The sequence below is a fragment of the Lepisosteus oculatus genome, chromosome 20 (genome assembly GCF_040954835.1).
Source record: "Lepisosteus oculatus isolate fLepOcu1 chromosome 20, fLepOcu1.hap2, whole genome shotgun sequence".
In the NCBI taxonomy this organism is placed as follows: domain Eukaryota; kingdom Metazoa; phylum Chordata; class Actinopteri; order Semionotiformes; family Lepisosteidae; genus Lepisosteus; species Lepisosteus oculatus.
The window spans coordinates 12335802-12360505 of NC_090715.1; the positions used below are offsets into that span (position 1 = coordinate 12335802).

Here is a 24704-nt window from a genome sequence, read left to right on the forward strand (position 1 = left end):
ACGTCATGCTGTTGTTTGAAAAAAAATGTTCTGACATTAATTCCAAAATTGTAGCATTAATGAAAAGGCAATCTTTAAAAAACAACAGCTTGGTATTTTGCTGCACTTGTAGAAAATCTTACTTTTTCTGCTGCTCAAGAGAATAATGATCTGAAATTATTGAAACTCAATCAGGTACTGAAAATACTGTTTTAAAAATTAGATATTTAAATTGCACCTTCTTGCAAGGAAATAAACAGATTTTATTTTTCATCTCATTAAAATGTAGCTGTAAAACAGTTGTATTGCATTGCAAAACATATCTTGGCAGCACTCATCTCCTGCCTTCATATTCTGCTGATCTTTTTTACTCCTTCCACACCCTTGCTCTCCTCTTCCTGTCTCTTCTTTCTCGTCCACGGTCATCTGAGTCTTTCTGCACCATTGGTTTGTTGCAGTGCAGTGTACCCTTGATCTGTTAGACGAGATCTTATTTGCTCTTTAGTTCTGATGTGGATGTTCCTATGACCCCTGTGGGCCAGAGGGTAAGACTCTTACTGAGTGCCCATGCTTAGCTGTGGAGTGGCCTTCTGCAGGGTACAGCACTGCTTATACACCAATAGAGGGTAGCAGTGATGTCAGTGAGAAATTCATTGCTCTTCCAGTTGGTGTTCAGACTGAAGAGTGATTCTCTCCCTATCTGATCTGCTTGTCATTGTCCACATTTTAGGATTAATATATTTAGACTTAACCTTCAACCCTTCCTGCAGTTTTCCATATACAGTATGACACAATAGTATGCTAGTTTCTAAGAAGTATTGATCTTTCTTTTTGAAAGATAATATGTGCGCTTGACAGGAGAAAAAAGTGTTAGAGGCGATAAATATCACCATCAACACCCCAAGGACGTTGATAACTTGTAAGTTATCAAAGTCCTGGGGGTGTTGATGGTGATATTTATAGAAGAAATTAAACTATTTGATTTTCCTTATTTTTTACTTCCCAAACATAGTGAACAGTTAAAGTTTTACATGCTCAAGTGTCTAAGCATTGGGCTGAAAGAGCTGGTTAAAAAGGATTTTTTTGTTTGCGTTCATGCTGTCAGAGGAACGTTTATGTGTAATTTGTTTTTCAAATGGTGTAATTGGGGGTCTTGATCTCGTATAGCACAGAACAGTGAAGTCCAGTGATCCTTACACAGAGCAAGTTTCTTCTTAGATTTTGACTTAATGGGTGACCTATGGCTCTACAGCGTCACACAGTATTATGGAGAGAAAATGATTTTCTTAAGTCTGAATGGCTGCTTTCTTAAAAAGGGACTGTTTTTTTTCCTTTTCCTGGTTTACCCACATGAGGACATTATTAATTTGCTCATAAACAGACTTTTGTTATCAAAAGAGCTGTGGGGTGGCTTTGCTTTACTGATCTGGCAGAGCGGTTTTAACATACAGTACCAGCAATCTCTGTATATCATCGATGACTGGAGACCAGGTTTTGGCCTGTTTTGCACCTGAACCTAATGTAGGAGAAATTGCTCTCAAAGATCCAGGAAGTCTTAAAGAAAACGATCCAAATATTTGTTTCTGTCTTGGTCATTATCTGGAGAAGCAATGACATTTCCTTGTCTGCTTAAGAATAAAACAAAATAGGCATTGAGGAAAAGAGGCAGTGTTTTCATTACAAGTTTTGTTTCAGTGTGTAGTGTGCAGACTGTGCACCAAATTCATGGTATTTTATACACACGTGCTCCTTCGTCACATTAGTGGGATCCGGTGTCCTAATTTTTGGCTCAGCTGAATTACCATTAATTTACTGTATTAAATATTAAGTAGGGGTGTAACCCCGGCATCCTGGCCAAATTTCCCATTGGCCCTTACCAATCATGGCCTCCCAATAATCCCCATCTCTGAATTGGCTTCATTACTCTGTTCTCCTCCCCACTGAGAGCTGATGTGCCCCCTACTGGCCCCTCTAACACCTCTTCCAGCAGTAATCTTAGTTTTTCCCAGGAGGTCTCGCATCAAGGTGCTGACCAGGCTCACACCTGCTGAGCTTCAGTGGGCTGCCAGTTGTGAGCTGCAGGGTGATGTGGCTGCCGGCAATCTGTGTTATAAAGTCTTGAAAACCGAGGCAAGGAAGGTGCGCTGTGTGTAAAAGGATTGTGGGGGGAAAAAACAACTTGTAACGGGACCAGTAAGACAGACCGATGGGCGTTCTACAGTTGTTTTTAAGGTAACGGAGCAGAAAGGTCATGTGTGATTGGATCACTCTTCTTGCCTTCAGAACCGCAGCAGAGCGATGGCCATGGTATCCGTCGGACCCAGAGTGAGGATTCACCGCCCTCGAGCTCCGGCAGCTGTTCTGGCCCCAGAGGAAGGTGGGTACTGTATCCACACGTGTCAAACCACAACTGCTCCCTGGACAGGAGCAGCCATCCACAGAATCCTCAGGGAACCTCCTACACCTTTTATCAGTAACAGCTTAGAAGTCTTCTGAGATCTTTGAAACCTGAAAGATGAGTAGTTTTTAACAGAGGCCTATGTGACTTCAGTGACATCAGAGAGACCTGCCACTCCTTTTTTCAGTGCTCAGTATAACTCTCCTGCTGAACACAGGGGGGCTGTATAAAGAATACAATAAGTCAGTGGATGGTGATTGCCATATTCTTTTAAAAAAGATTTAACAGGCAGATAAATGGCGTTAATTAGAAGTTCACAGGCAGATAAGGATGGCAGAAATAAAAGTTGAAAGGTAGAATCTGCACACACTATTACACCTTTATTTGATGTAGAAACATGGGATCTTTTTGCAGATAAAATGAATGGCATGATGGCATGAAGAAAATTAATTCTAATAAATCCTGTAGGCGCCTAAATGTGAAATTCTGAGGCTTGTGAGGAAAATAAGAAGCGTTTTCCTCTCTGTAAGCATATTCTACTTGAGGAATTCTCCAAGCTGAATCTGGAGTAACTCCCTGTCTGGTGAATGGTGTGGGATGGTTTTTCTTCATGCTATACAGACAGGAGGAGGGTGTTTAAAGGGGACTTGAACTGGGAATAGCCGAGCAGTTCAAAAGCTTGGTCCCAGCTGTTCCGGTGTGTTGACAGTCTTGAATCACAGGCTTCCTCCGTTAACAGATCTTCTCACCAGCCCGACCTGTTTGCTCCATCCTCCCAGGCTTTACATTGCGCTGGTCTGTGGGACCGCGGGCAGAGTCACGGCCCTCAGATTATTTTGTGGTCATCACAGAGCCGGCCAGTGGCTGGTCAGGACTCTGCCGTTCTCCCGTGACGGCTGCTGTCTGACATCTACACTAGGGATTAAACAAGGGAAGGGTTAAGGCTGCAGGGATTTGGGAAGAATTCTGGGAGGGGGGATTGTTTTTGATTGAAGACTGTCTTGAAAGCCTAAAGCCTGCCGTCTGCATTTTAATGTTATGTCGTGTTCTGGTCCCTGGATCTGAGGAGAATGCCGGGGGTGGACTTGAGTGACCTGATTAAACTGGGCTTGCAGTCTTGCAGTTTTAATGGCATATTGTCTGTAGTTCGGTTTTACTTAGGAAAGATGATGGAAAAGGAAAAATATGAATATGAACAACTTCCTATGTGCTATTGTATCTTGTCAATGCTGCAAAATATGGTGTAAGAATATACTAGTGTAGGTGTCATGTATTGTGGTTCAGAGTATTCTTGCTAAGGTGCAAGAATGAGGAGCCTTAGTTTTAGTCTTGGCTAAAGACTTGAGTTAAAGTTGTTCATGGAAGCTCTCCCACAGAGAACACTCATATGAGTAGATGTCTCCTTTTTTTCCCCAAATGTGTGTCATAAACATCATTGTTCTGCATCAGCATCTGTATTACAACCTTGCACAAAATAACGGACTGGACTACCAGCTGCTGCTGTTTGCTCCCTGTTGTGCATTGTGCTTTGTATTGTCACTTACACATTCACTTTCAAAGTCAAAGCTGCTTATTTTAAGGAGAGTGCTGTGCATACTATTTGGGTACCCATAAACTATTGGTAAAACACAACTTCCTTATGTTCCAAGTGGAAAAACATTTTACAAGGAATGTGAAAATTAGCAACAAGATATAATGGATTGGACTGAGACACCTTTTGAACACATGCCCCCAGCTCCCTGAAACAGGACAGGAAAAGTACCCACTCAACTTCTGAATTTCCCACGTTTCCCACTCCTGCTTCAGAGAGAATGATTCATTGTCTTTGTTTGGCTGGAGAAGATTTAGTCAGGCGGGAGTCATGATGATTCATGGATCTCTCCCTCTGGAGTTTTGGCCACAAAGGGAAAAATCTGTTTGGTGACCTACAGTTGTAGGTTTCATAGACTGTGTCTGCCACCTCTGAAAAATTACACCGCGTGACTGCATCTTTCTGAAGGAGAATGGTACACAGAGGTCTTCTTGAATTCTGGGAGGTGGGTATCACATTTCTCAGTGTGCTGTGAAATGCTTAAGAAGTTTGATTTTGGCATGTTGGTGTCATAACTGCTTGTCTGTTCACATGCAGTAAGCTTATTGTGCAGCTAGTGAACAGAATGACTGTTAAATTCCCATTTTTGAATTTGTACACGATAATAGCATAGCATGTGTTGGAAATTTAAAACTATTTTTTTGTTAGGTTTTATAACAAAATGATTACATGGAACAATCCCATTTTAATGTAACTGTGTTCTTCTGTCTCTTAGGCTTGTTGATCTGAATTTTAAGTGAACTAGAACATTAGAGTAGTTTTCTCAGCTCTTTGTCCTGTTGGACATGTTTTTTTGGATCTCTAAAAACTTAATGAAAATAAAACCACCGAACAAAAGAGTTCTGTTCTCTGATCTTTTTCATAGGGATGTACAGAAAATGCTGTACTGTAAAACCTGCAGGAAAGTCCAGAAGGTTCAGCACTGAGTTCTGAAAAACAGCAAAGAGGCTGCAGTTTAACCCATGTGCTGTGACTAGTCCTACAATATATAACATAGAAGAAGTAAAGCTGAGGAATCTCCCCACTGGATTGCAATGAGGCTGGCTTTAACAGGGAGCAGAAGGAAACGAAACTCAGTAGTTCACAATTAAATCTCTCACATGCTTTGGATAAAAGTGTCTGCTAAATGACTTGGTTTGTTAATATTTATGAATCCTTTTAAGTTGCCCTTTTCTCATTTGGATAAGGAAAAGATGTGTAGAAGAGGAAAATGGATGAGGGCAAAGAGTTTAAGCAGAATCTTCCCAGCTTGACCTCACAGTGCTGCAGATATATTAACACACCACCGTGAGGAATCTGACATGTGGCATCTGTATGACAGGAAGACGTATGGTCCTGTAAACCTTTTGTTTTTTCACACCACTGGCAGTTTGTAGTGGGTATGGCCGGGGGTGGGTTTTAAGGGATAGGATGAAGTGCATGTGGGGTCGTGTCCATGGGATTAGTTTAAACTATTTATTTTCAGAACTCTCTGAAGTCTAAAGAATTACAGTACGCTCATTTCCTCCGGTTCAGAATGTCAATCTTCTGAATCTGAGGTGGGGTGTTCAGTTTCTCCCCTAACGCCTTCAAAAGAAACATCACCTGTGAGAATAAATAAGGACTGGTAAATGGTAAATGCGCATTTTTCTTAGTTTTACAGTCATCATAATAATCTTGTTGTGATGTCTCTGCAGTCGTAATAGAATATTCAAGATGAGAATTTTAACGTGTCAGTTCTAGAGATCCTAAATCTCAACAATTATTGCTTCTGAGCTACATGATTTATAAAGGCAAAGGTAGTAACCCCCCACCACCCCCCCCATCAGTGGTGGCTGAGAGTTTGATGGATTAGAGCAAGACTAGTCCATGGCCTCTAAACTGGTTACAGCTGGACCCTGGGCCCTGTCTTTCTTTCACTGTGAATTGATCCCCGGTTTTTATTGGATCTTTCCTTATGAGAAATAACAGTGACATCCATGCTCTCTGTGAGATTTCTCTTTCAGCCAAGGTGCTATCTGTAACAATTAAGGATGTGGTGTTTACTCCAGCTAGCTGATGGCTGATCCAGGCAGTGGAGTTATGCCCTGCCTTAGCAGAGGTGACGATTATTGACGGAAACAGGTCTGAAGCTTTCCTACCGAAGAAGCTCTGGTTTCAACCGCACTGTGGTGCTGCTCTTGGGTCAGTTCTTTCTCCCACCACACCAGGAGTCATTTTCACCAGTGGACTCCTGAAAGCAGCTGTTTCCCATCTTCTCATGATGAGGAAAAACAGACGTCTCCTCTAATATAATTCAGACAGGTTTCATTTGCCAAATCATTTTTCACACAATGTTACATTTGGTCATAGTGGGTGTTTATATCTGTGGTTGTCAAAACCGAAACAGACGTGGAACCTACAGGTTTCTTTAGTATTAAACATAAGTAAGCAGAATGTAGCCAATCTGCTTAGGTTGTTTCCTAGTGACCAAAAGAAATGTTTTGGTTGCATTAGCATGAGAGCAGTTGTGCCCAGCCCTGGTCCTGGAGAAACACTCCAGCTGTGTATATGGACCAACCTTAAATCAGCACTTTCTGCACACGGAGAACAATTTAATTTCATCCACTGAAGCAGGTTTATTCATTCAGTTAAGTTAATTCCAAATGAAAAAATAGCATTTGATTGAGCCAATATTATAGAATATATGTAAAATGTGCACCGTGTCCTGCTTAAGCTGTTAAGAATAACTATTTTATTAAAATTAATCTGATTGTGGCATTCCTTACAGATCAGGGATTAATCGGAGTTCTCTATTTTATATTAGCTGTGGGGCAGCAACATCAACCATTTGGTTTATTGACCAAAACTGAATGTGAGACCAATTGCATTGTTTAATGTTAACTTCACTAGACTTTGATCTACTGTATATACTGTATCCACACTGTATTTAAAAACAGGGTCTTAAACTCTGCCCTCTCCACTTTCAAGTCACCCATTTGGTAACCTGAAAGCAGAAAAAACTAAAGCCATGCAAAATTGTCAGAGCACTTTTCTACCATATTAGGTCAGTTCTGGTTTCTGTGTATGATTTGGCATAGAGTGTTGCTACGAATCCAACATTGCCACTGCTGTGTGTTCTCTCAGCATTTCCTCTGTTCCCCAGACCTGCTTCAAAAAGACATTTGTATTGTTCTTTGTTGTAAAACCACAGAGTTCTGTCTGTATCAAGCAGCCCAGTTGTGGTGTTCTTTGGTTGTTGAATCTGAGTTTGCTGTTCCCCACTCCAAGAAAAAGTTTGCTGTGCTCCTTTGGAAAGGGCTGTAGTAAATAATAAAGCAAAGACCACATGTTCTTGGACATCCCAGGTTTTCTGCATTAGGAATGGGAAAGAGATTTTCAACCACAATGCTTTACAGTTAGTCCAAGACTTTTTTTTCTTCCGATTTTGAAACTTATCGGAACTAGCAAAAAAAAAAATTGCAGGTGGTTCACATCTGAAGCAGATTTCTTTTGTATTAAAATTCACAGCACACAAACAAATGTGTATAAATGCTGCTTTTCTCCTTGGTGCCATTTTGTAATTAACAGATCCTGCAGAGCCTTGCTGTGTGACTGGAATATTTTCTTTCAGGGGCACTCAAAGCTTAAAGGCTTTTGAACATTTTTTTTGTGATTTATTGATAAAACATTGTGTGCTGTCTCTTATTAAAATGAGCACCACCGAACAAAAGCATGCCATAGTTTTTCAGGTGACCTTGGCGCCCATTGAATTGATATCGGCCTACTGCGTGAGCATCTGTTGGGCTTAGCATGCTTTAGAAGGCTGCGACTTCGATTCTTCCCAGATGTCTTAAATGCAGGTGGAAATATAATTTTATTTTCTGTTTAAAAGTTTTGTTACAGTATACTAGCAGTGTCCTTTTGGGCCTCAATTTTAAAAAGAAAAAAGGAAAAACTCTTGACGTAAAATAACTATTTTAAAGGTATGGCTTTCTTGACTCCCACTAGTCCTCTTGCGCTGGGACTGCGAAATCACTGTCTTAATGTACTCTGATTGATGTCATTGTCGCTAAATATTGCGAAACCTTATCTATACCTTTTCTTTTTTGTTAAATCATTTTCATAAAACATAAAACCACATGCAGTGAAACTACATGTCCTTATCACTGTTATCACACACAACCCTCTTCCTTTACAGTGTCACTTGGTACCTAATGCAGTACATGGGTTTTAGCACATACAGCTGGGTCAGCTTGCGTGGAGCACTGAGGTAAACTACTAGCAACCTTACTGTCCTTAGACTCACTCAGATCCTAACTAGGCTGAGACATTTTGTTCAGATCAGACTTCAGAGACACATACTTTGTACAGATTTGCACATGAGGGTTGTCCAGGTTTCAGGGCTTGCCCATTGACAGAGAGCAGGCTTCTTTGTGAATCTTCCAAACTCGGCTACCAAATTTGAACGTGGCCAATGACTGGTCCTGATCTGAGGTTTTTTCCAGTTGTGTGACACTTGCACTTATAACCACAGCCTGTTCTTAACATTTGTCTGATTGTTCTTTTCTTTGTGCTTTTCTTATTCATAACTGTGTTCATGGCTGCTTTGTCATAATAAATGAAAATCTGTTCTCTGACTTGTTTAAATACGTTATGATGAGATGGGAATGGGACATAGATTTGAGAAATCTGTGGTGCTCTTTCTGTATGTTGCTATTGAAATTAATTAATGATGTCTTCCTTTTGGTACCGGTTTGGAAAGCATATTGCCTTAGTTGATGAATCCAGAATAATATCCCTTGTATTCTTGAAACTCTCCACAAAACATCTTGGTACGGTAGGTTTTAGAAACTGTGATTTGGTTATGTGTGCTGTCGGCGTGGGTCTGATTCTCTGTTTCCTGTGGTTCAGATCACACAGACACTCTGCAGGAATGGCGAGAGGAGGGCCAGTGGCGAATGGAGACCCTGCGGTGAATGGAGAACACAGCCCCGGAGCAAGGAGCCGGCGCAGACAGACTGGCAAGGCCCTGAGCAGTAACACTGGCCTCGGCACACCAGGCAAGCACCACCGTATGACTGGGCACTGAGCAGGATGCTGTGTGTGCTCCTGAAATGCCCTCTCCCAGGAATGTGACATGTGACAGGGCGCTGTGAGATCTGTTTTCTAGTGCCGTCACATTGGAGTTCAGACCGTGGCTTTCAATCTGAAAGGTTACTTTAGGTAACTTTGGCATGCTGCACTGCAAGATCCAACTTTTATGCTTCCCTATTTATTTGCAGTTTGAAGTAAGAGAAATTATGATCAAGAGGGTCACTGAACTCAGCTTTGAATAGTGTTCATTTCAGAGCACACAAGCACAGGTTGTACCTTCTGGTCCAGATAGTAATGGTTAATTGGCTTCAGGGCAAAAATGGCCCTGGTATGAGTGTGTCTGTGTCTGTGTGTGCCCCTTGAGGAACTCATGTACCCTGCCTTGCTCCTGTTGCTTGCCGAGATTGGCTCTGGCTCTCCAGCAGTGCTGAATTTGAAGAAATGGTTAGAAAATGGATGGGTGGAATTAGTGCAGTAATGAAGTGTCTTGAGGACAACATTATAAAAACAGCAAGTATTTTATAGATGGAGATAATGGTCTGACCATCCATCCATTAAGTCAGAATGCTGCCTGTTCCTGGTCAGTGTAGTGGAAACCTGCATCCTGTCTCAGATACACAGGTAGGACTACCCACTGGACATTCTTAAATTAAAATGTGGGAGAAACTGAAGTAATCGCCTGAACTATAGCTACAAAAGACATAAAATAGTACCGGAATAAGTAATAGGTTTATTCCATGCTGGAAAAAAGAAGAAAGAAAACACAACGTTTTGGCCGTGGAGCCTTCTTCAGATGTGAGTGAGAAGGCTCCACGGCCGAAACGTTGTGTTTTCTTTCTTCTTTTTTAACAGCATGGAATAAACCTATTACTTGTTCCTTTGCAGCCTATGTATGCTACCCACCTGAACTAAAATAGTACCGTGTTTCTGTGATAATTAGCATTTGTTTTTTCAAACAACCTTTGTCAGAATTAATCAAATGACCTTCTCTGCGTGATTTCTCTTCTGATTCAGCCTGATATGCCATTCTGAAGCCCTCCTTGCCCAGAGCAGCCAGCTTAGCTAGCAGCATCTCAGACTTGCTGTAAATCAAATAAAGACCCTCTTGTGTATAAGCTCCTATTAGTATAAATAAAAAGTACAATGACCAAGTTTAAGAGTACTAAATCTGACAAAAAGTACATTAATGATGGCTCTTCAATTTTTACTTGGCACAACATAAAGAAAATGTTTTTCCCTGTCTCTTATTTGTTTTATTGAGCAAAGACAGTTAGGCGATGAGCTTACATCATACTCGGGTTAAATGCATTCAGCACACTATGGAATTTGTTTTGGCCCGCTGTGGCAGAGATTAAGGAGGTTTGCTGAGAGCACTGGAGGACTGCAGGGGCTGTGTAGGACTGAGTTCTGTTTTCTATTAGTGATCCTTAGCAGCTGGGAAGGGGAAAGGGCACTAATGGCACTTTCCTGGTTGCAATTACTATGCTGTCACCCTGGAAAGTGTAGGGCTTTTAAATGTACCATAGCACTCACAGCCATCAGATCCAGCCTCTCTGAGATGTTATCTCACATGAACTGGATGTAAGAAAGTCTGACAATATACAAAACCACTTTTTCAGTGGATTTTAAAGAGTGGGACTTTGTCAGTCAAGACGGTCGTATATATAGGACACCCTTGTAATTGCATGCCCTGGTATAACGCAGGGCAAAACTAGTGACAGGAATGTTTATATTGCTTCATAAACAATTAAAACGCAATATGGACATCTCATCAACCATGTATGTTGACAGAGTTTACCAAGAGAACTGCTTCAGCTTTGGTAGTGAAATAAGGACAGAAGGAAAAAAAGAGGAGTACTTTTAGCATTGAAAACAGTATGCGCTTTACACAAAGAATTGTGGCAATCTGGAACAAGCTGCCCAGCCATGTTTTTAAAACAGATCCCCTGTGATCCTTTATGAAACCTCTAGGCCTGGTCCTAAAATGAGTATGCTGCTTAAAACAAAATGAGCAAGAAAGACTTAATTTGTAATCTTTCACACCTGAAGAAGGCTCCACAGCCGAAACGTTGTGTTTTTTCTCTCTTCTTTTTTTCCAGCATGGAATAAACCTATTACTTGTTCCTTTGCAGCCTACGCATGCTGACGCAGCTACCCACTTGAACTACTATCTTTCTTATATACTTAGTTTCTGATACCACTGCCCAGGAGGAGAGTAGAATTTGAACCCATCTTGATTTTCTAGTGAGGGGTTTGTGCAGAAATAGGTACAGGTCCTAGAAAGACAGAAAGGGTTACAGTCCAAATATTACTGGGTTTTTTCAGATACCTTTCCGATTCTTGGCCTCTGTGTCTGTAGTGAAAATGAATTTCAAAGCTGGACTGTAAGAATTTTCCATTTATCAATTTTGTTCTTTATGTGCTATTGAAGTTTCATAATTTTCCATTTTATTGCAGAGGTCCTTGTTAAAGTGTCTCTGAAACTTATTTGTTTTTACAGGCCACATACAATTATCCATTGGGAGCCACTATATGTGCCAAGGTTGAAGTCTAACATACCTTGTAAATGACAATATGAATGAAGTAGTAAATCTTACTCATCTTAATCTAAGTGTGCGCCAGCTCGGACAGACGCTAGTGTGAGTGGAGGAGTGCCTAAGTGGGCTTTTTGGACATCCCTGTCCTTAAACGGGTATCCGGATGAATTTTTTCCACATTTTTTGGTCTTTGTATGCTGAAAGCACTCCAATAAAGTACAAGCCACTTCAATCCTTATAGAAAATGTCCATCTGCAAAAAAAGAAGTGGTTCCTGTTTAATCTGGCGATTGAGAGCCTGTTTCTCAAGCTCGCTATGCCAGTAGTAGACTGTTTTCTCACTTTGTGGGGTTTGGCTAATGTCGCAGTGGAAAATACTGTCGCAAACACAGGTTTTTCTCACTTCCCATTGTGTGCCATATTTTCTCTTTCTTCTGACACAATCTCCAAATAAAGTGCAAGAAGGTGACGACTGGAGTGTTCCCGGCCCGCTGTGATTTTAGCGGTGGGTCAGTTTTGGCGTGACACAGCCTGTGGGCAAGTCAGGCAGCTGTTTACACGCTGGTGGAGAGAGAGGGAGACGCTTCCTGACTGAGACAAGGGCATCTTTAAGAAAAAGACCGGAGTGTTGTTTCTCAAAACACTGTGTGCGTGTGAAGCAGCTCTGTGAGACGTTTTTTCAAAACACTTATTGATGGCATTACGAGAGAACAGCCGGCTACCAGTCTTAACATCATCTGTATTAGTCAACTGGATGTCACTTGTGCAGAGCGAGGTACAGGAATAAAAATTGTTCTGCCAAGTGGATTAAAATGAGAGATGCACTTACCATCCACGCGTGGCTCAATAAGAGTTCTCTCCTTTACAATAATGGCACCTTTCAGTTCTGAAACCTGAGTGTCTAAAATAGGACTGCTTTCTGAACTGAACTCTTAAGCCTGTATTCCGCTATTAATATCGCCAAATATCTTCAAGCTAATTTTCCCAGAACTGGGATGGAAAAGAGGAAAAGGTTTGCCGGATGATTTTTTTTCCTGAGCAAAAAAAATAGTTTTTTTTGGTGAAGATTGGTGGCAAATCTAAGATGTTTGCTGGTATGGACAGTAGCAATGAAATAATAATTATTTTATTCTGGAGTTCTTCGAATCTGAGAAAGGGGTCCGACTTTTGCTTCAGACCTTCTCCTGTAATGACGTTTTCCACAGGCATCCTTGGTTTTAATCTTTAAACTTGTGACTTTTAGCCAAGGAGCATGGTTTCAGTTTAGAAAAACTCTTTGGACAAACATAGTTTTGTAAAATGTATTTTTATTTAGTAAAGCTCATTCTTTTAATTTAGCAGGATTCAATTTGTTTGATACATAAATGAAATACAGAAAGATAACCAAGCACTCCCTCTGTGCTGAGTGTGAAGAAATGGCCAGACCAGGCCTTCACAGCTTTGCATGAGCTTCTGAGGGAGCTTTTCTCTGATTGCCTGCAGTCCTGGGTTTGTATTTCTCCAAATTACCCTAGGAGGAGAAAGCCAAAGTACAGATTAAGAAGACTTAGTCATTTTACTTTGGCCTGTTAAACATCTGTGGATTTAACTTGGGCAGATGTGTATTTACTGGGCCTCGTGTTTGAACTACAAAACGTAAAAACAATGCATTATTTGTCCCAGTTTTGGGAACAGCATGCTCAGTCTCCTCTTGCTGGGTGGATATTTGGTCGTTTTATTTTTAGTTGCGATCTCGTAGCTTTAATTTCTAGGTAAAGCAGCAAAATGCATTGCTCCTACACAAGTTTACAGAACAAAAAAGGACCTCAGCCAAGAAAAGCAGTGTGTCATTGAGGTTCTTCAGCAGGCAGCAGTGTACTGTACCAAGCCAAAACGTAAAATGTGATATTATGGCAAGAGATCCTACTTTACCAGCACAGCTCAGAGCTAAACCACTTCTCTTTGATTGTCTGCATTGATCCCTGCCGTCTAAATCCTGAGCCTGAACAGAGATAGAAACGTTAGCACGCAAGCAAATATTAATGGGGAGAACAGGTTCAATGAAGTGTGGTTTTGAAGGATCCCAAACTGTCTCCGGCTCTGTCACGTGGCTAGGTAATCTAGGATGTACTGAATTGGTAGTAGAAAGCAGAGATAATTAGTAATTAAATAACAGTAGATTGTGTCTAGAAAAATCTGATTTTAAATTTAAATCTGTATTCATAGTGAGTGCCTTTGCACGCTCAGTGTGCTGAAAATAGAACTCCTTTACACGCAAGATGTGCGATAAATAAGAGAAACCTCATTGACAAAAAAGAAACTGCAAAACCTAAGGTAACGTTTTCAAAATGCGGAGCTTAATCTGCAGAATCCTCATACGGTTGATGTCAACGATCAGCTCTGTGCTTTCACTCTTTCCCTCTTTTTAGTTTTCAGGTAAAATACATTGCAGAGGATTAAAAGTCTAAGTACCTCCTGCCTGTCGACATTGCTTGTTCCCTTAAGCTCTGAAATCTTAGCAGCTCAGCAGTGGAACTTCTGTGAGGCTCCTCTGTCTTTAAGACTTGGTGACCACAGATTTTATGGAGTATTCCAGATGTGGTCTAACTAGGGCATCATTGTACTCTTTCAGTTTAACTTCTGTTGACTTGTCCTCTCGAGTCTTTGCTATGTATCCCAGTCTCCTCTCTGCAGCTTAGTCTTAATCACCATGCAGACGGCCACACACAAGGCAGATAGGGATACCAGGGAAGAGGAAGTGCTGTGGGTAATCTGAACAAACAGGTTATTTTTGGGTGCTTTGTTCATTATAATTTGGCTAGCTTCAGGATTTTATCATACGCACTGGGGAGAAAGATTTGGGCATTGTGGTAAATTCATTACGATCTGGGAACATTTACATTCACTCCATTTACATAGGTTATAATACAGGCCTTAACGTATTGGCAGAGGACCGCTAAAGAGAGAGCTTTGTCCCCTGTGCCCCTGGCTCTAACAGGGCTCTGAACATGTGTTCCTGCCGGTTCGGAGAACACAAAGCCGTCCCCTTCAGCAGCTGCATTACGACAGGGAAGGAGGTTAATTGCAGGGTCAGCAGGAGCCTCCGCCGATCGCGGCTCTGACAGCATTAACTCTCGCTCCCTGCCTTGTGTGCACAGGGAAGGCGGAGGTGGCAGCCAACGGCACGGAGGATGGGAGGAGAAGCCCCACGTGTCAGACGCCGCCCCCATCAGCGGCCCTCTCCACCAGCACCACCCCCTGTGCCGGGACCCCCAGCTCGGGCAGCGATGCCCCGCAGGGCGACACAGGAGAGACAGGAGGCACGCCCACTCCAGACCAGGCCTCCGCAGCACCCGAACAGAACATGGAGTCCCTGCCTCCTGGGTAAGAGCCACTTGAAGAACCTGATGACAAGTGTTTTCTGTCAGAGTTATAACAATGGCAAAATAAACAGGAATCTAGTTATTTCATGTCAGGCCCCTGAGTGTCCAATGTATCCTAGTGCATAACATGGATAAGTGGATAAAATGCCATGATTGTACAGTATCTAAGCTGCTATCAGTATTTTTTCTGCCAAATGCTTTGAACTTCTCCACACAATTGCCCTTTTAATTTGTTTGTCATTTCGAGCGATTGCCTAGCATGACTTCCTCACCCCTCCCTGAGAGCTGACCCACAGGACTTTGCGCCACATGAACGAGTTAGTGAATCCACTGTGCCCTGTTGATTTGGCAGGTGACATCAAAGCAGTGCTTCAGGTTTAACCAGAGAGGTCCTCCCCACAGAGCAAGACATTTACCCTGTCTGTTTCCACACTTCCACGGCACAAAATAAAAGTGAGAAAGAGACAGACTGCCATGGCTGAACAGCCAGCAGGGAAGTAAAGAAGGCCCTGTAGTTAGAGGTTTGGAGGAATTTTAGTCGTGGGCCGTTGCAGTCAATGCTACATTGTGAGCAAGTTTCAAAAGAACCAGGGGCGAATGTGAAAGCGTGCTCTATTGCCAGACGTTTTTTCACCTCGGCCTGTTTGCTTTGTCAGGCACAGTGTGGTGAAAGACCTGCTTCTTCTCCAGCTGACCCCTTCTGTCTCTCTGTAGAACTTTCCTCCCGGCTCCTGTGTTTATTTTGGATGGGCTGGGCCCCGCAGCTTGTAGTCGGCTGGGGGTGGGGTTCGTTTGGAAAACACAGTGTGCTCTTCAGACGTGTGTTGTGTCTGTGTAGCACTGCGGAGAGTGTGAAGTGGGTTAAATATAAACATCACAGAGGGAGGAACAGAAAATCGCTGTTGTACACTGGGCAGCTCTGAAGTCCCATTTTTTCCCTGTTCGCACTTTCATCTTGTTAGACTTGTGGAGTCCAGTGGTGCCTTGCCCCAGGCAGGAGGTCCAAAGTAAGATCTGGAATCCTGTCTGCCTTCAGTTTGCGAGAGGGGATTGCGAGTTCCCTGATGACCTCATAGATAACGACTGGATTGTGTTCCTTTTAGTCCAGAACTGAACAAAGTGAATTGGCTGACTCCGTTGGAGAGAGTGACGGAACAGCGAAGTATACAACACACCAGCTGCTGACTAAGTAGCTGGTATATGTCCAGATCACAGAGTCCAGAGGGCTCTTGGCTCTCTCGGCCAGCACGGGTTGAGCCCTGTGGTCCAGGCAGGGCGGGTTCGAGCCTGGGCCGTGTCACTAGCTGACTGTGACCTGGATCCCCCAGGCACTGTTGCAGGGTTGATGCAGGGTGGACCAGGCTGAGTGCTGCCCGAGAGTGGGTGGATGGTAGGCCAGGCCTCTCTGGGCTCTTGGTGGCACAGCGCCCCCTGTGGCCTCCTGGGCTCTTGCAGGCGCGCAGTACTGTTAGCGAGGGACTCGCCTCTCCTCCAATCAGCGCTGCACCTGTGGCATGTTAAAAGTCGAGGGGCTGGAAGACAGTCTGCTGCTCTCCCTCTAGTGTCTGATTGTAGGGTTCTGGATGTAGCCATGCCATGAGACATGTTAAACACAATTGCCTTTTACAAATTGGATGGGATAACAAAAACATGTTTACATTTTAATACATAAATATTTCTGAAAAATCTGGGCAATCTCCTATCAGTGTGGATCTGTGGTTAGGACTTTAGACTCCTTACTGAATAAAAGCATCGGATGTATAATATTAATAATGTTTGCCAGATTCTGCTAAGGCAAGTCCCAAGGCATGAGTTGTTTTTATTAAATCAGAAATGTGGATTGGTTGATAATTCAGTGGTCTGAATTACCCACTGTTACTGTAGTATTTTAAACATGAGATATGAGTTCAACTGAGAGGTCCTTAGAAAAAGACTCATGTTTTGTCCAGCAATGTGAAAATTCAGTACAGCGCATCTACCAAGACGTCAGTGCTGCATTAGCTATTTTTTCGTTAATGTATTAATATTAATGAATATTTAATATTCTCGTGTGTCGTGTTTAAATTGGCAGTATTTATTAAGAATTTATTGAAAAGGGCTCCATCCCAAAAAGGCTGATGTTAAAAGAAAAGAGCTGGAAGAAAAGGATTTCTTATTCTCGGTTTGGAGTATCAGTATGTATTCAGTTAGTCTTATTTGACAAACTTTTAGTTTAGATAATACATTTCAGCTTCTTTAGTAATAACAATAGTACAGTACCTACACATTTAAAAAAACATTTATTGCAAATCAAGTATGTCTACTAAGTGAAAGTATGGCTATAGAAATTAATAGAAATAATGAATTAGTTATTTCTGTTCTGAGATCCAATAGGTGTTTTTCCTGGAAACCACAGAAGTGACAATTGCAGTATTGATAGACCAGTCCAGGCCTTTTTATTGGGCAATTGGACTAATTTCTTTTAACAAAATCACACACCTTTTTCTCTGTGCACCATTGCCACTTGCATTTCTGCTGTATTGAGTTATATTCTCGAGCACCTCTTACCATTGTACAAGTCTTTAAATGATAGTCAGTCCTCTATGTGTAATGTCTGCAATTTGAAAACCCCCCATTCTTAGAGTTTTTAATATTTTTAAGGTTCAAATATTTTGAAATCTCTGCAGTTATGACTTTAAAAATGCTAGGTGGTCTCAATTCATTGGGCATTTTCAGCTAGTGAACCCTGTTTTTTTGTCAAGCAATCCTACTAACATTACCTTAGGCTGAGAGTTGCCATCTTATTAAAATCCTTTGGTTGCTCATACTACATGAACCTAAATTTTAAAGTACCTGGCAAAAAGGTCTCCGTGCAAGATTGCATTTACTCAGATTTTATTGTACATTTCACTAAGAAGCAGTTGCAGATTAGATAGTTCATCAAAGTGATTTGTAATACGGAAAGAATGAATTTATGCTAAACATTTCTGAAGCCATAGTGGTATTGTGACTCAAATTCAAGTGAGCTCTGGGATTATGCTCTGGTGGGGCAGTTGGTGCAGACTGTGATTATTTTTCCATCAGTTTGTCCCAGTAGTGCCTTTTTAAAGTTACTTTAAGACAGAGCAGTGGCTTAAACCTATGCAACCTAAAATCTCACTTATTTTTATAGCTTTATTGACCCCCCCCCAACACACACGCATAAAAAGAACAGTGTTTTTTTTTTTAAAAAGTGAACTGTGTTCCTTGTCAGTGATTCATGGAAAAAAAAATCAAACACACAGATCAATTCAGTGCGGCGGGGCTGGGTCTGTTTAGCAGGTTTCCTGTGTAAATGTAGCCTTGATGATGTGAAGGGCAGCGAGCTGGGGGATCTGCACAACAGCACCCATTGAATTGCATGTGAGCACAAACCTGGTATTGTCCACTTGAGAAAGACCTGACTGTGTGAGAAAGTGGAGGTGTAAATGGCAGGAGGACAGCCAGCCCCCCTTAATAACTCCCACAGCTGCTCTGCTACTGGACAAACCCCATTGTGCAGAGGTGAGTTTCTAGGGTGACAGAAGGGCCCTCGAGTTATAGTGTAGCAAACTCCTGGTAGACAAAGAGACAGCAGTGCGATCCAGCCAGGATTATATTAATCCTACATTATATTATCTTACTACAATATGTGTCACATATTTCACAGATTTCACATAAAGCTTTTTTTTCTACACCTTTCCCTGTCTTGAACTGATGACATAAACTTTGATGAATACTGTTTTGAAATTAAGAATCCCTGCCAAAATACAGTAGTGTACAGTTTGGATTCTCTTTCCTCCTTTCCTCCTTCTCTTCCAAGGCATGGCTGTTGGGGGCTTATTCTCAACATTCTCAGCAACTAAGGTTTTGGTTCCTGCAGAAATTGTGCCTGCTAATGTCCTGACTTTGTAAGGTCAGTGTTTGCAAAGCTGTTAACAGGTTTTTTTTTAAAATGACTGTACATCCTTAACCTTTCCAGAGATTACCGCTAAGATGTATAGATCGTCATGGGAAATTACTATTGAGTCTGGTTTTAAGTCCAGGTTTTCTTCTCTTTGGTTTTTGTCTAGCAGCTGTGAGACTCTTGGGTCTCTGAAGTGTAGCTGTTGGACTGAGGATTTGGAGGGTGTAATTGAGGGTGGGCTAGATTAAGTAAGACTGCGGAACAGAGAATGTGCTCTTGTGGCGCTCACCGTTTTAAAATGAGCAGCCTTAACAATAAAGATAATTTAATGTGATAGACTACCAAGCATGGATGTGGTCAAACACAGTTATAAGAAAAATATCTAACTTCAGATATCATTTGAATGCAGTATCTCTAAATGTCATTGTGGGAATCACGTAAAAAAAAACATGGACAGGGTGATCTTCAGGTGTTGTTACTGGAATTTAATTGTTGAAGATCGAAGATACACACCTATCTGCCATCAGATGTGGGAAAGATAAATGAAAGTGGATTTTCTTTTTCTCTTAAAGCTAGTTTTGGAATCTTAGCTGGAATTAATGGAAAGGGGTTCTTAAAAGTGCAGCCAAAAGCTCTGGAAGTCATCCTGCACATTTAAGCCCTCATAAAACGTCAAGTTAAGAATAAGATCCCACATAGCCACGTAAGAAGTCCCAGTTCAAATGCAAACATTACAAAGCTGGGCTTTTAAGGTTAAAGTAGCTATAACGCTAACCCTAGCTCCGTCCTATGACTGGTCCAGATCCAAATACTATGTCAACCTTTAAGTTAATTGGGCTCCAAAACTGAATGCAACTCATGTCGCCTAAACATCATCAAGAGTACGTTTGCTTCATTAAGGTCACTTGCTTTCTTGCATTACACGTCAATTCTGTATTGAAATTCAGGGCAGTTTTGAGATTGCATTAAAACAAGGGTTGAGCCTTTGATAGGCCTAGACTTGGAAATCCACCAAGCATTCAGGTTAATTCACATTCTGGCAGGGTATGAAATGTAGAAATTAACAGAATGTAAGGTTTGTCCTGGGTTTTTCCCTCTAATGTTGGCAAGGGAGTAAAGGGGGGTTCTGGCTCTTGTTAGGTTTTATTGTAAACCTATCCCAAATACAAGTCAAACAAAATTAGGGCACTGGCAGCATTGTTTTTTTTTCTTATTGCAGTTTTTATTTCAAGATATCAGTTCATTCTAGGTTTCTGCTGAGGGTCTAGCGATATGTTATCCAAAGCCATCAGCTTGCGAAGGCTTTTGGACTCGTGCTGAAGAGGGGCTTGGGGGAGCTGTGCAGTCTCTCTAGAGGACGTGCGGTAGGTTCCAGCATCACGCAGGTTAGTTTTCGTAAAGAGGATAGTGGCCTCCGGGGCTTTCTGGAACCCTCCTGTGTGCGCGCACACACACACACACACACACACACACACACCGCTATCAGGGTCCTGTTCAGAGCTTTTGATAGCGCAGATAGAAATTTGCTCCTTATGTTCTGAAAAGCATTTGCAAAGGTCTAAAAGGTCCAATCTGAGAAGCAACAGAGGCTTGCAAAAGGCAATGACTGGGTGGAACATGTACTGTATACATATGTTCTATCAATGCAGAGTTAGATGAGCTGTAGATTATGAGCTTAAAAAGTGAGGCCTGGTTGAGCTCCTCACATTTTTAACTTTTATGATGTTGCTTGAGGCCTGATCGCACTGGAGCTTTTTTGGACTCCCAGCATGGTTCAGCTCGTTTGGAGACCAGTATGAACAACAACGTTTGGTTTGCAGGTGGTCTGAGTTGAGAACACCAGAAGTCAAAGGATGGCTAGAAGAATTTCCAAATTTTAATTAGAAATTAATTAATTAATGCCTCATTGAGCTTTGCGCACAAAGTTTTCGTTAACTGCAGAAAATGGCTCCAAAAAGTGTTTTTTTTTTTTTGCAGCCGTCTCGCAACAAAAACTGTTCCCATATTTCAATGAGATGTTGGTTGAGTTCACTGTCTTTTTGGAATATAATATTTTGGCCAGATCCCTCCTCCTAATTGGGGAGTAGAGTAAAATATTTTGGTTTGAGCTGATCAGCTGCAAGAAGATGACCAAGATTCTCAAACTTAAAACTTAACGCAGTTTTCCATTTCCATCTGTGCGCCTTTCCTCTTCCCATTTCAAATTAACTGCATGTGTGGCATCTTAAAAGTCATTAATATAATTAGACAGTCAGTGATTTTGGTAGTCTTCCAGGATTTTCAGTTCCAGGGGTTTGATTTCGGAAGCACAACAGATCCAGACTGCAGGAACAAGGCGAATGTTGTAATCTCACACATCTGTACAGAGGCTGTATTTTGAGATGCTTGTTCCATATGGAAGCCACTTTCCATCTAATGTATTGGTAAAGTTCCATCCTGCTAAATTTAATTTCCTCTTACACAGTCCTCTTGCTGGGAACCAAAGGCACTTTTAGTATTTCTTATCTACAGAGGGCTGTATTAATTCAAGCGTTAAACACCTCCAGAAGCCGATCCAGCTTTCAGTGAGCTGTGTTCTTTCCACAGCAAGCAGCCTAGTTTTGCCAGTCTTGGGGGATTAATAATACTTTTTGAGATGAGACTTGTCTTTTATATTCCATACACTGGATTCCTTTTTTGTTAATTGTGACTAGGGCCTTGCAAAAGGGCTTTAGACCTCTTCTCAATGTTTTTACTATACCTTTAGTCAACAGAAATTATACAGAGAGACATTATAAACTCACCTTTGTAATGCCGTTCAGTGTATTTAGTAGAACTTTCTTTTATCCTGGTGTTCAGGTGATCAGATTGACTCATCAAACAAAATTCTTTCAGCATTTCCTTTAATTTTCCTGGTTAAGATTCTTCATTAAAACAAAAGGTTTTGGGATCTCATGTGGTTCAACCAAGTAGTGGTGCTTGCTGGGAGCATAGGATGGGCACTGAGATGCCTTTTTTATCAGTGTGTATGTCTGGGGTAGGACTAGGGTTAGTCAGGGCTCCCTCTGCCATGTTTAACAGCAGCTTCTCTATGCGAGCACTACAGTGTTCCAGTGATGTCAGTGAGAGATGCTCTGCTCCACCAATCAGAACTGACTCTCCTTTGGGGCAGTGTGGAGCTTGCCTCTTATCAAGAGTCTGTAGGGGCCTCTTCATATGTCCTATCCCGAATGGGTACAGAAGTCACTGCTGGCAAGCTGAACCTTAAAACAATTGCCATTTGCACACTGGTTATGATTTCAAATTAAAATAACAAATAAGTGAATATCTACGGTCTTAGAACTTGTTTTAGGATGAAATATAAATTGGTTGCTTGAAAGCACAGGTTGGAATTTGGAGATGTTTGGGAAATATTTGAATATCATTTCTTCATTCTGCTGTACACATATTCATAAGAAAGTGATAAAGGCCATCTGGTTTGATTGTGAGTAGCTAATTGTTCGAAGGATGTTATCCAGGTGTTTTTTGAAAGAGGCAAGGAAATCGCCTTCAACGCCACAGCTGGGCAGCTTGATCTGTACTCGCACAGACTGTGTAAGGAAGTGCCTAATGTTTTCAGTTGTAAGTGTACTTCCCCATAGTTTTTTACTTGTGTCCTCTGGTTCATGCTTCACCGATCATTGAAAGTTCATCCCATTTGTGCACTGCGATCCAATGCTGGTCTATATGGAAATAATAGTCATAATAGACCTTGCACACTGTGCTTTGAACTGAGACCAAGGCTTTGAATTCTTAGTTGTTGGCCGGTTAAAGTTTGTTGTTTCTTTTCCATAAGTTGAGGTGATTAATCAGGCTCACAGTGATTCCTCAGGGAGCGCTCTAGTCTTGAAGTCTTAGTCTAATTAAATCCATTAATAGCTCTTTTGTTGCTTTCCTTTGAAATAAAGAATTGTCCTGTGCCAGGCCATGCAATGTTTATCACTGCTTGGCTTGTGAGTTAGTGTGGAGCACAGGCAGATTCTTGCTGATCTGTTGTTGGGGAAGAAAAGAATACCGTATTTTATATCTTGTCTGTTTTAGATGATCTTCGTTCTTATTTCCCATTGTAATGGCTTGAGCTGTCCAATCAGGCTGCTAGAATTCTTTTTCAATCCCCAGGATTTTTACTTGTGATGGAACTTTTATTAATTTTTTATGTCTACAAACCTTAGAGGTCTTTATGGTTTCCCAATGTATAAATGTATTTTTCATATATAAGGGGACTGTTTACACGCCAGTTAAAACGTTTTCAGATTCTTCTTCACCTTTTGCTAAATGTGGTATTGCTTTTTGTTTGTTCCATAAATCATAAGAACAGTTACAAATTAGAGGAGGCAGTTTGACACATCTAACGTGTTGGGCAATTAGTTATTTATACAGTATGATCCAGGGATTGTACCCAGTCTAATTTCAAAAGAGGGTTTGATTTCGACTTCAACATGGGTGGGTACCTTATTCTGAACTCCCACAATTCTTAAGTCAGCAGACTCAGACTTTATCATGCTGAGAGGCTGCCCTCTGAAAACTCCCTCCCTGACTGTGCGGGCCAAAGTAGAGGCAGTGCATGTTATTCTCCATTCTGGTTCACAGGGCGCTTGATTTGTTGTTTCCAAGACGGACCATTTGCATATTCCTAAACCATTCTACCTAAAACCTAGTAGACCACATTTGGCAAAATTCAGAAGGAAAATAATGTATCTGACTATTCTCCTACATGAATGTCATGTGACCTTTAATGCCCAAAGTCTGTCCAGCACTTCAGTCTGTCAAATCAGGATTTCACTCCATCTGGTTAAATAAAGCACGAAAAATTCTGGTTCCGATTTTCTGACAAGTAACTTAAAGACGGGTCACCTTCACTAGTCCTGATGGCAGCCAGACATTTTTTATTCCTCAGGTGAATTACAGTCATTTCCATCGCTGTTCCTGCTGAAAATCATATCCGTTAATATTTCTATTCTTTTTGTATATATATTCTTAATCAGCTTATTTTGTTCAATTTACAGTAACTCAACTCCAATAACAGCCATCAAGTCCCCATGGCTTCTATGAGATGACATGACTTGCTCACAGTCGCTGTCCAAAAGATCTCTGTTTAAAATGTGAATCCCATTGTGTGTACAGTATGTTCCCAATGAGCCACTGACCTCAAACTTAAACTGTTCAGTTTTCATTGTGCAGCGGTGTACTTTATGCTACGAAATCAGTACACACAGACCATTTCAGTCCACCGTATCGCACCACAAGTTGTCATAGCCCAAGTGGAGTCAATTGGCCATGTTTGAATTCTGCACTATTTTTATACTGTGCAATTAGGCTTTTCCTTCAATCATTGATGGCAGCACAACATTTGTGTTCTGAACTTGAACTCCAAGCTTCAGGCATGTTTGGCTTGAAGCTGAGCTGAGTGGGCCAAACGCAGGCGCCATGTGCAGTCTGCACCTGGATTCCCTGCTTCCCAGAAGAAAAAGGCAGCTTTCCTTGCAATTTGGGTTCAAAAATGCATTTCTGGAGGTTCAGTTTCACCAGGCAGGTCAAAGAGGAAAAATGCAGTCACTGCTTGGCTGCCATTCAGAAGGACAGTGAAGCTGGAAAGGGAAGGGAGTTTCTTTTCTTATGAACTGTGTTAGATGGAGGAGAATTAAGTTAATTTTTTTGGGATGGGTCTTTTAATTGGGCAGGATAGCTGCATTAGAAGCAAGTTGAAGCTGCAAGATGTTGGCGCATTCTCCAATACTCATTTTAAAAATAATTTTCAAGGATAATTTAATTTGAATTAATGTTTTGATAACTTGTATCATAGTGAGTCGAATGAAGTAAGTATGTGGTGAGTGTTTCCCGTTTTGCTGTGGGTTTATGGC

At 41.5% G+C, this 24704-nt stretch overlaps 1 protein-coding gene across 2 annotated transcripts in view; it reads left to right on the top strand.

Moving 5' to 3' along the window:
* wwp2 (WW domain containing E3 ubiquitin protein ligase 2) overlaps positions 1 to 24704 on the top strand; it is a 117649-nt gene that overhangs the window by 24141 nt on the left and 68804 nt on the right. For both annotated transcript variants that reach the window (XM_069181384.1, XM_069181385.1), the window contains exons 6-8: positions 2263 to 2356; positions 8841 to 8989; positions 14697 to 14922. In XM_069181384.1, the coding sequence (XP_069037485.1) occupies positions 2263 to 2356; positions 8841 to 8989; positions 14697 to 14922 (469 nt within the window). The remainder of the gene's footprint in view (positions 1 to 2262; positions 2357 to 8840; positions 8990 to 14696; positions 14923 to 24704) is intronic.